This window comes from Rhinopithecus roxellana, chromosome 12, assembly GCF_007565055.1.
Source record: "Rhinopithecus roxellana isolate Shanxi Qingling chromosome 12, ASM756505v1, whole genome shotgun sequence".
Taxonomy (NCBI): Eukaryota; Metazoa; Chordata; class Mammalia; order Primates; family Cercopithecidae; genus Rhinopithecus; species Rhinopithecus roxellana.
Genome location: NC_044560.1, coordinates 66,301,354 through 66,317,876, shown reverse-complemented (window position 1 = coordinate 66,317,876; position 16,523 = coordinate 66,301,354). Strand labels below are relative to the sequence as shown.

The 16,523-nt window shown below is 39.8% G+C and overlaps 1 protein-coding gene across 3 annotated transcripts in view; it reads right to left on the bottom strand.

The window, feature by feature from the left end:
* Positions 1 to 16,523, bottom strand: part of SAMD13 (sterile alpha motif domain containing 13) — a 50,263-nt gene that overhangs the window by 16,519 nt on the left and 17,221 nt on the right. For all 3 annotated transcript variants that reach the window (XM_010382532.2, XM_010382533.2, XM_010382534.2), the window contains exon 3: positions 9,571 to 9,682. In XM_010382532.2, the coding sequence (XP_010380834.1) occupies positions 9,571 to 9,682 (112 nt within the window). The remainder of the gene's footprint in view (positions 1 to 9,570; positions 9,683 to 16,523) is intronic.

Here is a 16,523-nt window from a genome sequence, read left to right as displayed (position 1 = left end):
AAGATCTCAAATTAACAACCTAAGAGTACACATAGAGGAACTAGAAAAACAAGAGTAAACCAACCCCAAGGCTACCAGAAGACAAGAAATAACTAAAATCTGAGCTGAACCGAATGAAACTGAGACACGAAAAACCATACAAAAGATTAACAAATCGAGGGGTTGGTCCTTTGAAAGAATAAATGACATATATAAACCATTAGCTAGACTAATAAATAAGAAAGGAATGAATATCCAAATAAATACGATCAGAAATGACAAAGGGGACATTACCATCAACCCCATAAAAATAATTTTTAAAAAACCCTCAGAGACTATTACAAACACCTCTATGCATAAAAACTAGAAAATCTAGTTGAAATGGATAAATTCCTGGAAACACAACCTCCCAAGATTGAAGAAGGAAGAAACTGAAGCCCTAAACAAACCAATAATGAGTTCTGAAATTGAATCAGGAATAAAAAGCCTACCAACCAGAAGCAGCCCAGGACCAGATGGATTTATAGCCGAATTCTACCAGATGTATAAATAAGAGTTGGTACCATTCCTACTGAAACTATTCCCAAAAATTTAGGAGGAGGGACTCCTCCTTAACTCATTCTATGAGGCCAGAATCATTTTGATACCAGAAGCTGGCAGAGAGACAACAAAAAAAAGAAAACTTCAGGCCAATATCCTTGATGAACATAGGTGCAAACATCCTCAGCAAAATGCTAGCAAATGAATCCAGCAGCATATCAAAAAGCTAATCTACCACAATCAAGTAGGCTTTATCCCTGGGAAGCAAGGTTGGTTCAACATATGCAAATCAATACATGTGATTCATCAAACGAAACTAAAACCCCAAACCACAAGATCATCTCAATAGATGCAGAGAAGACTTTCAATAAAATTCAACATCCCTTCATGTTAAAAATCGTTAACAAACTAGGCATCAAAGGTAAATACCTCAAAATAATAAGTGCCATCTTATTATTGACATGAGAAACCCACAGTCAGCATTATACTGAATGGACAAAAGCTGGAACCATTCCCCTTGAGAACCAGAAGAAGACAAGGATGCCTACTCTCACTACTACTATCCAACATAGTACTGGAAGTCCTATCCAGTACAATCAGGCAAGAGAAAGAAATAACAGGCATCCAAATAAGAAGAAAGGAAGTCAAACTATTCTTGTTTGTAGATGATATGATTCTATACCTAGTAAACCCCGTAGTCTCTGACCAGAAGCTGCTTGAGTTGATGAGCAACTTCAACAAAGTTTCAGTATACAAAATCAATGTGCAAAACTCAGTAGCATTCCTAACAACAACCATACATTAACAGCACCTAAGCTGACAGCCAAATCAGGAATGCAATTCCATTCACAATTGCCACAAAAAGGATAAAATACCTAGAGATACAGCTAACTGGGGAGGTGAAAGATCTTTATAATAAGAATTACAAAACACTACTCAAAGAAATCAGAGATGACACAAACAAATGGAACAACATTCCATGCTCTTGGATAAAAAGAATCAATATCATTAAAATGGCCATACTGCCCAAAGCAATTTACAGATTCAATGCTATTTCTATCAAACCACCAATGATATTCTTCACAGAACAGAGAAAACTATTCTAATGTTCACATGGAACCAAAAAAGAGCCCAAAGAGCCAAGGGAATCTTAAGCAAAAAGAATCTGGAGGAATCACATTGCCTGACATCAAACTGTACTACAAGGCTACAGTAACCAAAATAGCATGGTACACATAGACCGATGTAACAGACTAGAGAGTACAGAAATAAAGCTGTACATCTATAACCATCTGAGCTTTGACCAAGTCGACAAAAACAAGCGATGGGGAAAGGACTTCCTATTCAACAAATGGTGCTGGGATAACTGGCTAGCCATAAGCAGAAGATTGAAACTGGACCCATTACTTACACCATATATAAAAATCAATTCAAGATGGTTTACAAACTTAAATGGAAAGCCTCAAAGTATAAAAACCCTGGAAGATAAACTAGGAAATACCATTCTGGACACAGGCCCTGGCAAAGATTTCATGACATAGATGCCAAAAGCAATTGCAACAAAAACAAAAATTGACAAACAGGACCTAATTAAACTGAAGAGTTACTGCATAGCCAAAGAACTATCAACAGGGCAAATAGACTACTACAAAACGGGAGAAAATATCTGTAAACTATGCGTCCAACAGAGGTTTAATATCCAGAATCTGCAAGAAACTTCAACAAATTAACAAGCAAAAAACCAACCCATTACATATTGTGCAAAGGACATGAACAGACACATCTCAAAAGAAGTCATACATATGGCTAATAAGCATATGAAAAAATGCTCAACATCATTAATCATTAGATAAATACAAATCAAAACAATGAGACACCATCTTGCACTAGTCAGAATGGCTACTATTAAAAAATAATGAAAACAGATGCTGGTGAGGTTGCTTAGAAAAGGGAATACTTATACAGCAGTAGTGGTGGGAATGTAAATTAGTTCAGACATTGTGGAGAGCAGTTTGGTGATTTCTCAAAGAACTTAAAATAGAACTACCATTCAACCTGGCAATCCCATTACTGAGTATATTCCCAAAAGAATATAAGTTGTTCTACCATAAAGACACTTGTGTCTGTATGTTCACTGCAGCACTATTTACAATAGGAAAGATATGAAACCAACCTAAGTGCCCATCAACAGTAGACTGGATAAAGAAAATGTGGCACATATACAACATGGAATACTACATAGCCATTAAAAAAGAATAAGATCATGTGCTGTGCAGCAACACGGATGGAGCTGGAGGTCATTATCCTATGTGAACTAATGCAGGAACAGAAAACCAAATACCTTACATTCTCATAAGTGGGAGCTAAACATTGAGCACATATGGACACGAAGAAAGGAGCAATAGACACTGGGGCCTACTTGAGGGTGGAGGGTGGGAGGAGGGTAAAGACTGAAAAGCTGCCTATTGGATACTATGGTTATTACTTGGGTGATGAAATAATCTGTACACCAAACCCCTGTAACACACAATTTACCTGTATAACAAACTTGCACATGTACCCATGAATCTAAAATAAAAGTTTAAAAACTTCAAGTTTTTTCCTTATCAATTTTCAATTTTCTTGGCTACTTTCTTATTATTAGCACTACCAACTTACTTGTGATTTCACCTCTTTTCTAAATTTTCATGGGCTGAAAGGACACATCAGCAGAGATTGAGTTGCCACTTCCCCTGTTCATTATGCTATAAAATATTTTAAGCATTTCAGTAGCCTTTAACTGTTAAAAATTATCAGGCATCAAAGCACCTCAAATACTTTCAATACTTGGTATGATTAGATGCTGATGAAGTAAATCAAGTTATTCTCAGTTTGTGAGGTTTTAACTGGTCTAATTCAAAGCCAGATTTGCCATGAAAGGTAATGATGTTTAAGTTTCACCTTAAGAAGTTTGTATCCACAATTTTGTAATTTTTTTTTTCACTGAGGGCTGTTATAATTGTATAAACTTTGGGCTCCACAAAACCTGAATTTGTCTCTGTTCTAATTAGAAATCTCCATCTAGAATCACTACAACTGAATTCAATTTGGCCGTGATTAGAACACTATGTTCAGGGTTGCTCTGATTGGCTTCTCCACCCTGATTCCATTTTGAGGTAGTTAGTATTACTTGGCAATATGTAGCCATAAGAAATTTCATTTATTTTTTATTAAGCCAGTGACTTCAGAAACTTATCAAAAGTTAACAATAAGCCATCTGTAAAGAGATGTCAATCTTTGCATTTCAAATGAATGACTTAAGCAACCAGGTGGGCATTTCAGAGTATAGATACTATTCTTATTCATGTGGTTTGAGAAAAATGAAGAGATAATAGAGTAAAATTAATTTGTCACCTTGAGTTGCATATTATTTTGTCATGATTATTTCAGAGATACATATTGTTCTCGAAATAAAATCACGAATGTTGCTTGTAAGTTTGAGAAATCTGAAAAATATGAACTATATGACATTGATTGGCAGATCTCTGTCTTCCATCTTCTTCATATATTCTAAGTATGTGAGTCAAACAGACAAAGACATAGAAATGAAGTGACTATACCACAACAGGCAGAGTTGTCTTTGTGACTTGCAATTAGGGTCCAATTTGAGTGGTGAAGTTACTGTACTAGATTGCCAGAGTTCCTTAAATGGCAACTAAAAGCACTGCCCATAGTTAGCTTTATAACAGAGAATACTGCTCATTTAGCCTTCAGAGTTTGACTTAAGCAACCAAAGTCAAGCTTTAAGTTTGACTTAAAGCAAACCTTATCCTAAATGTTCTCTGTGAGGAAGGGAGGGATGCTTTTGAACAAGATTAGTCAAAATAGTCTCTTAAAAACCAAAGCTCTTATCAAAGTAAAATTCTTGAGGTGCCTTTGACTCTGGAAAGCTAAGCAGTCCATACCCATGGACAAGTGTCATTAAACATGATATAAATGATGAATTGATGGGTGCTGACGAGTTGATGGGTGCAGCACACCAACATGGCACAAATATACATATGTAACAAACCTGCACGTTATGCACATGTACCCTAGAACCTAAAGTACAATAAAAAAAAAAAAAGAAAATTGTACTTTAAAAAACGAAAACAAAAACAAAAAAAACAAAAAATCTATTCACAAAAGTTCAACTGTGTCTCAAGTGGTTTTGTGCCCTGTGTTGTGCACTGAAAGCATACTTCTTGAGGACCAGTTTTAAGATTACATGTTTTGACTCTTAAAGCAGGAGCTTGAACAGTATTCTGTTTGCTTAACTCAGTATTAACTTTATAGAAATCTGAGTCCTAGAAGGGCAGATTCTCCAGGACCATTCACTAACCATGAGTAAACTGGAAGAAAACATATCAGAAGTCATGACTTTCATTCATTCCCTTCACCACAGCCCAAAATGTTTGCCTGCTAGAAGGCACTTGGGAAAATAGCCACCATACCACAGTGTCTGTGGGAAAGAGAGATGATACTAACAAGGCTGTAATCACTGCCTTCTCCAGGGCTCCCACTGCCTCCTGCTTTCATAGGTCAGTGAACCCTTTGGAGTGCTAGCTGAATGAGTCCAGTGGGCCAGACTCCCTATATGGTGAGCAACTGCAACCCTGATGACACAGACCACATGCCAACCCAAGGAGTAGTGACATCAACATCGCTGTCCAAAACATACATGCTGTTGACACTGGGTTATTCATGATGGGCTAGGCAGGGACTTAGGCCTTAACTCTTGATGATTCTTTTGACTTGTAATTGTGACTAACACAGAAAACTCAAAAGAGGATTGCCAGAAGAAAATTTGATGAAGATAATTGCAGCAGAGGAAAACTTAATGGAGATCATTGTTCTGTGACAGTGGGGTGCCTGCACAGGGAAAAGGAGGTTAGGCAAAGACCACCACCTTAATCCAGCTGCTTCTCCATACCACAGGAACACAGGACAAATCTTGCCCTCCGAGAAATCTTGCTCAATGGTCTGACATCTTCCAAGAGGTCATGCTGCTAGAAAGCCACATCCGAGTCTAGTTGCCACAGCCATACAGTTTCCAATACTGTGCTATGAGACCATACCACAAAGATAGATACTCTCCTGGAAGTCAGGCCATCTGGTGGCGGACTTGTTTGCCATCAATATCAGTATTTTAGTCCGTTCAGGCTGCTAGGACAAGGTACTGTAGATTGGGCAGCATAAACAACAGATATTTCTCACAGTTCTAGAAGCTGGAGGTCCAAGACCAGGGTGCCAACATGGTTGGGTTCTTGGTGAGGGCTCTCTTCCTGGCTTGTAGAAGGCTGTCTTCTTGCTGTATCCTTACACCTGAGAGTAAGCTCTCTGGGGTCTTGTCCTCTTCTTATAAGAGCACTGATCTCATCATGGGGGCTCCATCCTCATGACCTCATCTAAACCTAATTACTTCCCGAAGATCCCACCTCCGAATATCCTCACTGTGGGTTAGGTTTTCAACGTAAGAGTTTTGGGGGGACATAAACTTTCAGCCCATAGTAGTCAGCCATGAAACAATAAGCTCCCCACATCACTGGCAACCATGCTGCCCTTTCTGGACTTGCCCTTTTCAAAAGTGGTTTAGGGGATGCTCTCCATCCCTGCCCTGATTCTGTCAAGTGGAAGGGCAAAGCTTTCCTGAGGAGAGTTTAAGGAGGCAGCTGTTCTGTTTCTCAGCTGCTATGACCTTGCATGTACCTGCATGTGTCTTGGAAGGGCCATGTGCTTGGGTTGGAGACGGCCTGCATCTTCTCATCAGGATGATGAGTGGGTGCTAACCGACTAGGTTCATTGCCAGGAAGACCCCAGAGGTAAAATGCTGATGGCCTCTGTAGTGTGATGATGAAAGAGGCAGGTTAACATGGTAGAGGATCCAATTCTCAGTCCTCATGAATATCATAGCAGTGACTTATCTTACCAGCCTAAGCCTGGCCAGTGATTCCCTCCCTGCCCTCCACCTCCTTTAATGGAAAAGGAGAAATGAGATTTGAATCACTGCCAGAGACTAATTCAAGGCAGACTCTTCCCCGACGCAATCACCCTTCCATGAGAATGAAGAAACTCAAGCTTCTGGACCATGCTTGCAAAACTCTGATCCTTTGAGAATTCATTTCTTGGGCTTCCGAGTTGGCAGATTGAACATAGCAGCAAGACGATGCTCACTTCTCCCTTGAAGCATTTCTGAATGAAATGCTTTAGAAGAGTTTATTCCCGTTATGGTTCCCAGTGTCCATGGGGACAGAATGAGATCATCCATGGGAGAAGGGGCCTGCTTGTGGGCCAGGCTCAGAGTTGGCAGTCCCATTTCTGAGGTACCTCACAGAACCTGGAAGGTCCAGAGAGCATCGTGTGCCCCCAGTCTGGGATGTCTGCCTCCAAGGAGTCTGAGCAAAAGCTCAACCTGCAAAGGGCTTTTGGTCAGCTGGGAATCTGGCCAAGAGACCTTTTAGCTAATTATTTTTTTTTGTTAACCATTTACAATACTACTTAAATTTAATTTTAGAAGAGTGCCATTCAATTGCAGTGACACAAATGGACATTGTACCAGTGAAAAACAAAATATGTTCCAACTGATCAGCAGCCTTCCACTTTCCAACCTGAGCAGTATTTTTCCATCACAATTCATAAAAGTTTTTCAAACATAAAGAAAACTCATCAGAGTTTTATAGTAAATACCCATATTCTGAACACCTAGATGTTACAATTAACATTTTCTGTGCTTGCTTTACCACAAATATGTCCACATGGTCACCCTTCTTTTTTTTTTTTTTTTTGAGACGGAGTCTCGCTCTGTTACCCAGGCTGGAGTGCTGTGGCCGGATCTCAGCTCACTGCAAGCTCCGCCTCCCGGGTTCACGCCATTCTCCTGCCTCAGCCTCCCAGGTAGCTGGGACTACAGGCGCCACCACCTCGCCCGGCTAGTTTTTTGTAGTTTTTAGTAGAGACGGGGTTTCACCGTGTTAGCCAGAATGGTCTCGATCTCCTGACCTCGCGATCCGCCCGTCTCGGCCTCCCAAAGTGCTAGGATTACAGGCTTGAGCCACCGCGCCCGGCCGGTCACCCTTCTATTTAATGGCCAATGCATATTTTCAATGTATTTTAAATTGAGTTGTATATATCAGTATACTTTCCCCCAAATACTTCTGTTTTTATACCACTGTTTAGGTGTTTTTCATAGGTCTTTTCTTTATGAAGTAAAATTTATATGTTCTATAATGCACAAATCTGAATCATTTGCATATGCCTGTGTATAAGCAAGCAGTGACCCATGCATACCTGAACCCAAGCCTGTATCGAGATACAGAATGTTACCATCACCCAGAAAGTTCCCTCATACTCCTTCCCAGTCATTCTCCATCCCCACCCAGCCAGAGGCAACCACTGTTCTGATTGTTTTTTACTACTGATTCATGTTCCTGTTCTGGAACCTTATCTAAATGGAACCATTCAGTATGAAGTCAGTTATGTAAGGTTTCTCTCAATCGGTAATACGTTTTTGAGACTCATGCAAATGGTTGTACATAACAGTAATTCATTCCTTTTTATTACTGTGGAGTATTCCACTACATGAATATACCACAGTTTGTATATTCATTCCCCCATTGATGTACACCTAGGCTTCAAATTTTTGACCATTGTGATAAAGTTAGTAAGAACAATTTTGTACAAATCTTTTTACAGACATGTGTTTTCATTTCCCTTGGGTAAATACCCAGGAATGAAACTGCTGCATCATGGGATAGATGTCTGAATGTTTATTTCACATTGTCACCAACAATGAAGGAGTTTCAGTTGCTCCACATCCTCATGAACATTTAATGTTATCAACCTTTCTCATTTTAGCGCTTCTGGTGGGTGTGAAGTAATTTAAGCTGCTATTTTAGCAAGTTTTCCAAATTAGAAAAAAAATACATATGTACAAAGATCAAGTCTGAAGTAAATATGGGTTGAAGGAAATCTAGAAATTGGCATGTGCAATATTAGAAAAGTTTACCTTATCCAAACTCAGGCCATACAGCTAACAGTTTGAGAGAATAAACAATGGCTGAAGAGATTTTTCAGTTTTTAATTCTCCCTACAATATTATATTAGAAAAGAAAATGTAATGCTTAGAAAACTGCAGCCTTCATTGATGGAGAAATAGGAATTCTGTGTTTACCCACAGAACTGGCCTCATGTGAACCACACTGTGTTGCCTCCACTTGCCTCCTCAGGTCAAAGCCCCTTGATGACCACCCCTGCAGACCTGGTGCAGCCTGCAACATGGAGCTAAGAATCACCTAGACAATTGGGACGGACTCCTGCCCCTTCCTCCCTCTTTCTGATACCAACCCTGGACCTGAGGGAAAGGAAATCCCATTTTTTGAGCATCAACACTATGCCAGAACCCATCCTAGGCACTGTGCATATATTGGCCACTAATCCTCACAACAACATCCCTATAGAGTTATTGACAGTCTGATATTATAAATATGAAACCAAGACTCAGAGAGACATAGTAATGTGCCTAGGGTCACATAGAGATAGAAGAACCAGGATTCGACTATCAATCCTATGCTTTTTCCAGTCTCCCTTGCTAAGCACCCAGAAAGCAAATTGCAAAGGGCTTAATAGTTCATTGGGTGCTGAGGCCAGTAGTAGAAGGTGGTGCATGTCTCTTGGTCAGGTTTGTCCCTGCTTTTCCTTTCTTTTCTGTTTTCTGCTTTCTAGTGTTTTCATTGAAGGTAGGGCTGATTCACTCCACCCCTGAGTATGATCAGTCTTTCAGAAGACACAGACGTAAATGAGCTTTAGCCTTCTTCTCCACAGTTGCCACTGTCTCCGGCTTTGAGTTTTCCCCTTGCACAAAGGGATAATTCACCTGGAACATCCATTCGCCTTCCCCTCAGTTTCTCAGAGCCTCACTGATTCCTCCCTGCTGTTTGGTCCTCTTCCTCCTCACTCCCTTATGCCCACGATCAGGAAGGGAGGTAACCATGGGTTCATCACATGTTCATCCCGTGTTTCTCTAGACCAAGTTACCTGTTCCTGAAAAGCACTAGCTTGCTCCTCAAATCCCACGGTTCTGAAATAATTGACGACATCCATCACAGCCCAGTCGGCAGGATCAGGTGGTCTCCCATTTTCCATGGAACTGCAAAACACAAATCCAGACAGTTGTCATGGCAGTGTCTGCACAAGGGTGTGGCCAGGCTCACAGATGGGTCTTCTGGGGCAGGCCTCTCGTGTTTCTTGGGTTCAGATGATGATTACTCTCACTGGCTTAGTCACTGCTAATAAACCATTTGACATTTAATGTAAATTATTTCCTCTGGTTTTTAATCCAGAGACACTGAGAGTGGTCCAGTGACTGCTGGCAGCCCAGAGTATGATATTCATACTTCTGAGTTCAGAACACCTGGCCTTTTACAATATGACCTCAACATACCTCTCTCTCTTCCTGTCTTCCTAACACCTTCCCTAGCCCCAACCCCACACATCTAGGATAAAGCCCTTCCACAATAGGCCAAGTCCTTTTATAGATCTGAGCCTCTGCACATTCTGTCCCAGCCACTTAAAATGCCCCCACACCTGTCTCTATTGGACAAAACTCTACCATTTCTACCAGTACAAAACTACCTCCTCTTTGAGGCATTTTTCTGGCTCTTCCAAGGGTATGTTTTAGTCATAACCTCCTTTGACTTCTAGAACTTCATTCAAACTCCCATTGTAGCACCTTCCACATTGAATTATACCCTCTGTTTATTGAACAGTCTCTCCCATTAGAGTCGGAGATGCAAGTTGGAGATACGCATTTGAGCCTAGACCATTTATCATTTTATTATTCCTAGTATCAAGAGTGTACTTAGGAACTTAATCCATATTGTTCAAATAAATAAACAGATGACAATCAAGCATTTGTCTGAGAGGGTCTGTGAGTAAGGCTCTTTATTGGATTAGAGAGGAGGGAAAGGAGAAGTAGAATAAAGAATGGTAATGACCCGCAGTTACTGGGACTCTGCCTTATTTCTGCACTGGGAGTATTTGTCTCGCTTTCTCTATACCTCATCCAGGATGATTTTCCCAGAGTGTATATCCAATCACACAGCCTAACTTTGCTTTGGAGGTCCTTCAGGACAAAGCCCCTCCTCACCTCTCCAACTAGGAATACACTGGAGAGCAAAACAGACACCACCCTTATTCTTATGGGCCTTACAGTCCTGTGGGGAGTGAACATTGATCAATAATCATACAAGTAAATATCCAGCTGCAAGTTATGCTAAATGTTAAGAAGGACAAGCATCACGTACTACGATAGTTTAAGCGATAGGGGAAGCTTTCCCGTGGGAGTTTCTTTTCAGGTATGATCTAAAAAGCAGTCAGAAATTAACTGTATGAAGAAGTCACATGAAGAATGTTCCAGGCCCTGTGGCAGAAACACATACAGCCAAGGGAGCCATGCAGGTCTTGGAGGCCACACTGAGGATTCTGGATATTTGCTAAGAGCAATGAGGAGAACTGAATGGTCCTGTGTAAAGAGGGTGACCTGATCAGATTCACATTTTGAAAGAGAACGCTGGAGAGGAGCCAGTCAACGAGAAGCCTATTGCAGTCATGCAAGCCAGAGATCATGCTTAGACAAGGGTGGTGGTTATGAAAAACAAGAGAATTGTGTGGATTTAAAAGATAGCTAATGAATAAAATCAGTGTAACTTAGTGCTAGACCAGATATAGAGAATGGAGGGAGTAGAAGTGTCATGGAATTGGATGGATGGTTGTAACATCCATCCAGCTGAACATGCTAAATTTGGGGTACTGTCTATACCCAAGTAGAGATTTAATGTGGGCTATAAGTCTAGAGCACAAAGCAAAAGAGTGGGCTAGATACACCTGTGGGAGACAGAGGCATTTAGACAGTAATGGAAATCTTGAGAGAGGAGGAGAAGAGAGCTGGGCCTAGAACTAAGCTTGAGCGGTTCAATATTTAGTAGAAGTTGAAAAGATCCAGGTTACTTTTAATGGAAACAAAATTGGCTAGATTTAGGGAGATTCCTGAAGATCTTTAAAGGTCTAAGAGTCAAGGATCCAGCCACCTCATTCCCCAGCATGTTTTGCCCATAGCAGGAACCTAAAATATTTGATTTAAGAAAACAAAATCAACTTCTGTACTAGTTAAAGGGAGTCACTGATCAATGGCACATGTGATCGTTCATTTCTCAACAGCACCTAATTTAAAAACATTTAAAGCCAATACTCTAAATGTCTTCTCTTTTGGACTTAAAGATGGTGAATCTATAACCACTGCATGCCTGTATACACATGTACTCATGTGCACACATGCACACACACAATCTTCCTACCATTTAACAGGCAATATACATCAGGAAGAAAACCTATTTTTCACCCTAACATTGCTAAATATTAACTATGTGTTTTTAAATCAATGGTAAATTTTTTAAAAATTATTCATGTGCTGGAATTTTCCATACACTAGCAACACAAGCAATCAGCAACTGGCACTGAGGACCCTCTTCAAGGTACCATTTTCCTTCCCTCTCTCTTAAGGTGTCTTTGAAGAATGTTCGGAAAGGAGTTCATTGTTCCAACAAATCTTTACAGTTTTCTAATTAGTTCACTTCTGATAGTGAACACAGAGCCCCATCAAACACACTTTTAAGTGCCCCCAGAAAACATCTGAATTCACTCTCCCTGTGGTTGACTTCAGTTAGTTGCCTTTCCTCACCAAAAATAGTTATCAGACCATCACATGTAGCCCCAAACCTAAAATAAAACATTTTAAAAAGAATACTCAATTGTAATAACAAAATGTGTTACATTGTAATTTTAAGATGGGAGGCTTTCCTGATTTTTATTCTGGTGGGATATAACATCATGACTTCCATAATTTTGAAATATTCTTGAGTATAACAACGCCACAGAGAAGAAAGAGTTGTAAAACTGCTGGCAGTGTACCATGAATAGATGTGGAACAGGGCACTCTCTCATTCAGAGGGTAAGGAATTCACCCAGAAGAAACAGGGGGTTAGAAACCAACCAATACATTTAATGATTGATCTACTTATGTTTAAAAGCCTGATAGCCCCCCAAGGCCAAATTAACGTGGAAAAAAATCACATTAGACTATTGAGATCCTGAGAAGAAAAATCTATCTTCATCTCTGTAGCACCAGCACCTAGCACAGCCTGACTGGTACACAGTTGATACACAGCAAAATATCACAATGGACTAACAACCAGAGAGCACTTACAACTTAAAATCTGTTTTTCACACATTACTCAATATCAGCCTCCCACCTCTTTGTGAACTGGCTACTGTAACCTGCTTTTGGGAAACAAAGGCTCAGAAAGGTTAAGAAATGCACCCCAAATCGCATGGTAGATAAAGCTAGGATTGGATTCCAGATATGCTTGACTCCAAGACTATACTTATTCATTGACACAACAGATATTTATTGAAAGTCTGTCTTCCCAGTATTGTGCTAGATGCAGGGTTACAAGGACAGGGAATGCATAGTCCCTGCCCTCAAGGAGCTGACAATCTGGTGAGGGAAAGCAGATGTGGAAACAGCTAGCTCTGAGGAATACTCGAATCAAGGGGTGAACGAAGTGCGGTTGAGGATTTATGTAAGGGAGGGCTGGTTAGTTCAGCCTGCCTAGAACACTTGAAGATTTTCAATGGCAGTTTAAAAAGGCATTTATTGCCCTTAACACGCTCTGAGCGGGGCCCCAGAGAGGGGATGGCTTGCAGAGGCATGTCTCCGCAGGCACACACCATCACTTCTAGGTTGCTTGTGTTAATGCACGATGGGTGATTTCACTGAGCTCTTCCAGTGGTTTCAGCAACAGTTTTAAGGAGAAAGCTGGTGATGATCCAAAAATAACATAACAAGGGTAGGCCAAGTGGAAGGGTGTGCAGGGCAGGAGCCAGAGTGCCAAAACCAGATAACATTTGACATGGGAAGGTACTGGAGGATAGATTTAAGCAGCACCATTCTCTGCCAGGAATACAAGATGTCTCCCCAAGGACTGATATTTTATCCAAATTGAGACACTTAGCTTTAGTTATTTCCTTATAAATGGTCCATTCTCGCCACATCTTTTCTTATGACCTTTGCATGTCAAATTCCAGAGGGAATTTAAATGTCACACTGTTTAAAATACCTGCCAGGTGGTGGTTCCATTGTGGCTGCTAATTTTGCGCTGATAAAATGAAATGGCAGATACAAAAGTGCCATTTTCATTTGATATTTATTATTCACTATCATCATAGCAAAATGTTTCTTAGAATATAATACATGTTACTATGATAAATTTATGAGTATTTTCCAGGCACATAATCTTTAAAATATATATTTTATATACAGCTTTATTATTAAAAATTAGCAAGAAATCTCAGCACTTAATCAAATTATCAACATTTCCATTTAGCTCAGTCACCTTTTAGTCCTTGTGCATATGGTTAGGTCCATCAAGTATTGATAAAAATTATATCATGCGTGAATAATTCACACAAGGAAATGATTATACCCTAATTAAACAATCACCTCGTTTTTAATGAGAGTTAGAGAGACACAACCACGGGGACAAAAATGCAATAATAACAAATTTGGGAGATATATTCAGATCAATTGAGCCTTTATGATGAAGTTTTCATGTTGGCACATCATAATTTTAAGTTCTGGCAGCAAAAGTCTCCATTTCCCTTTGTAAGAAGGCAGGCAGAAAATAGTTGAAACTATTTTCTAGCATATGTACATTTTATGGTATTTATGATATTACGGATGCTGAGAGTTGGTCAGGCCAAAAGGGTACTCTGGGGAAATGCAATCCACATGTAATATCACAACTCCATTATATTCATCAATTGTATTTCCACTTCAAAGTTCGGAGCAAGTTACTTTAGACACTGGTTAACATATTATGATGATATATTTGTCACATTACTTTTTTTATAAAGCTGATTCTGAATGTTACTTATTTTTACACTCAGCAGTGCACTCTAACTTTGTGCTGCCTAGATATTTATAACTTATTTTCAAAATGAAATTAACCTACTCTTTGCTCATGTCTTAAAACAGCCTCTGGCTAAAAGCAATTTAATTCTGATTCTAATAAATTAATATTGATCTCTTTGCCTATGACATACCTAAGGATGAAGCAACTAAATGAACGTTAGTGTTAGTTCCATTCCTTTCTCCCTCTCCCTTCATGCTAACAAGCAGGGATCTGGCTAAACGGCAGGCCAAAAAGAGAAAGGATGATTGAAAGTTTATGGACAGGGCATTTTCCATTTTTAAATATTCAGATAAATAAGAGTTGACTGACTTAGATGCAGCACATCAAAATGATGAAAGCATTGAAAAGGCAAATAATTCATCAGACCTTCTGTATATTCCAAATTCTTTAGCTTAGAGTTCAGATGCTTGATTCAAACCTAACTGGGCAACATCCTAGACTTTTCCATACCCATGGCTTTGCTTATGTCAGTCAAACCCTTTCTGTTCAAATTCCAGGGATTAGTCCTGCTCATTATAAAGAGACCAGTTTAATGTCCCCTTAATTTTAACCTGCCTACTATGAGCCTGGCACTTAATAAGCATTGAAAACTTGTAGTCTAATGAAGAGGATAATCTCAGGTCAGCTGTGGGATGAAGAGGGTCATGATGTTTGTTTCCAGCTCTATTCCAAAAAGTGGTTAAGGAACAGGGGAAATAGATGGGTGAAAGAAGGATGGATAGTAAACATGGCAATGTGAGTCAGCCTGTGCTAGGTGTGTGGATGAAAGGGTTTGGAGCCCTGAGTCACCAGTAAGACTAGGAGCAGGCACCCCAGACGGATGGAGCATCTTCCTGCAGAATTTCTTTCCTCTGTATAGGTATCTTCCCTCAGGCTAATGGCTTTCCTCTGAAATCATACAGCATTCTCTCCTTGGCATACCTCTGCCTGGAATGTCTTCCCAACCCATCTTTCTGAAATCAAAGGATCTTATAAACAGCCTCTTTTCCTTGTCCTCTTTTTATTTGTACATTCTAGTACAACTAAAATCCCCTAGTGTAAATAAGAACACTCCTTTTTTTTTTTTTTTTTTTTTTTTTTCTGTCACCCAGGCTGGAGTGAAGTGGCGGGATCTCAGCTCATTGCAACCTCCGCCTCCCAGGTTCAAGTGATTCTCCTGCCTCAGCCTCCCAAGTAGCTGGGACTACAGGTGCATGCCACCACACCTGGCTAACTTTTTGTATTATTAGTAGACACAGGGTTTCACCATGTTGGCCAGGGTGGTCTTGATCTCCTGATCTCAGATCCACCTGCCTTGGCCTCCCAAAGTGCTGGGATTACAGGTGTGAGCCATCGCGCCTGGCCAAGAACACTCCTTTCAAGCAGACTCAATGAATAATTTTTATTCACTATCAGATACAATTCATGCCAAACACAAACATAAACATTTCATATCCTAATCATTAATACTAAACACAACAGTCTAGAGACTACCTGAAGAACTTTTCCTCCCTGCTCTGAGCCACAGCACAATGGTCTTTGTTCCAAAGGATTTGGGTGTGGCTTCATTGCTTAGACAAACTTGGTTTTTCTTCTGTAGGGATCTCAGCAGCAAGACAGAAACTATATAAAAAAACAGCAGTCCTTGAGGGCTGACAATGTATAAAAGATATATAGTCAATGTCTGTGAATTCTGCTGGCATTGATTGAAACTCCTTTTGTTTTCACATTTAAAATATGATGTCTTAATATGCTTAACTGACTCTATAGTTTTATGTATTTTACTCTTTTGAAATGTACACTTCAAGGCAGGTATTTACAATGGAAAAAATAGTATAACTCAAAATAATAAACAGACTCAATTCTTAACCCATTATCATTTAATCGAAGGGAATAATCAAAGACTTATTTATCATGAGACCATATATCAGAATGAACAGATAACTATAACATATCAAGGAATGAATTTTACCTTCAGTA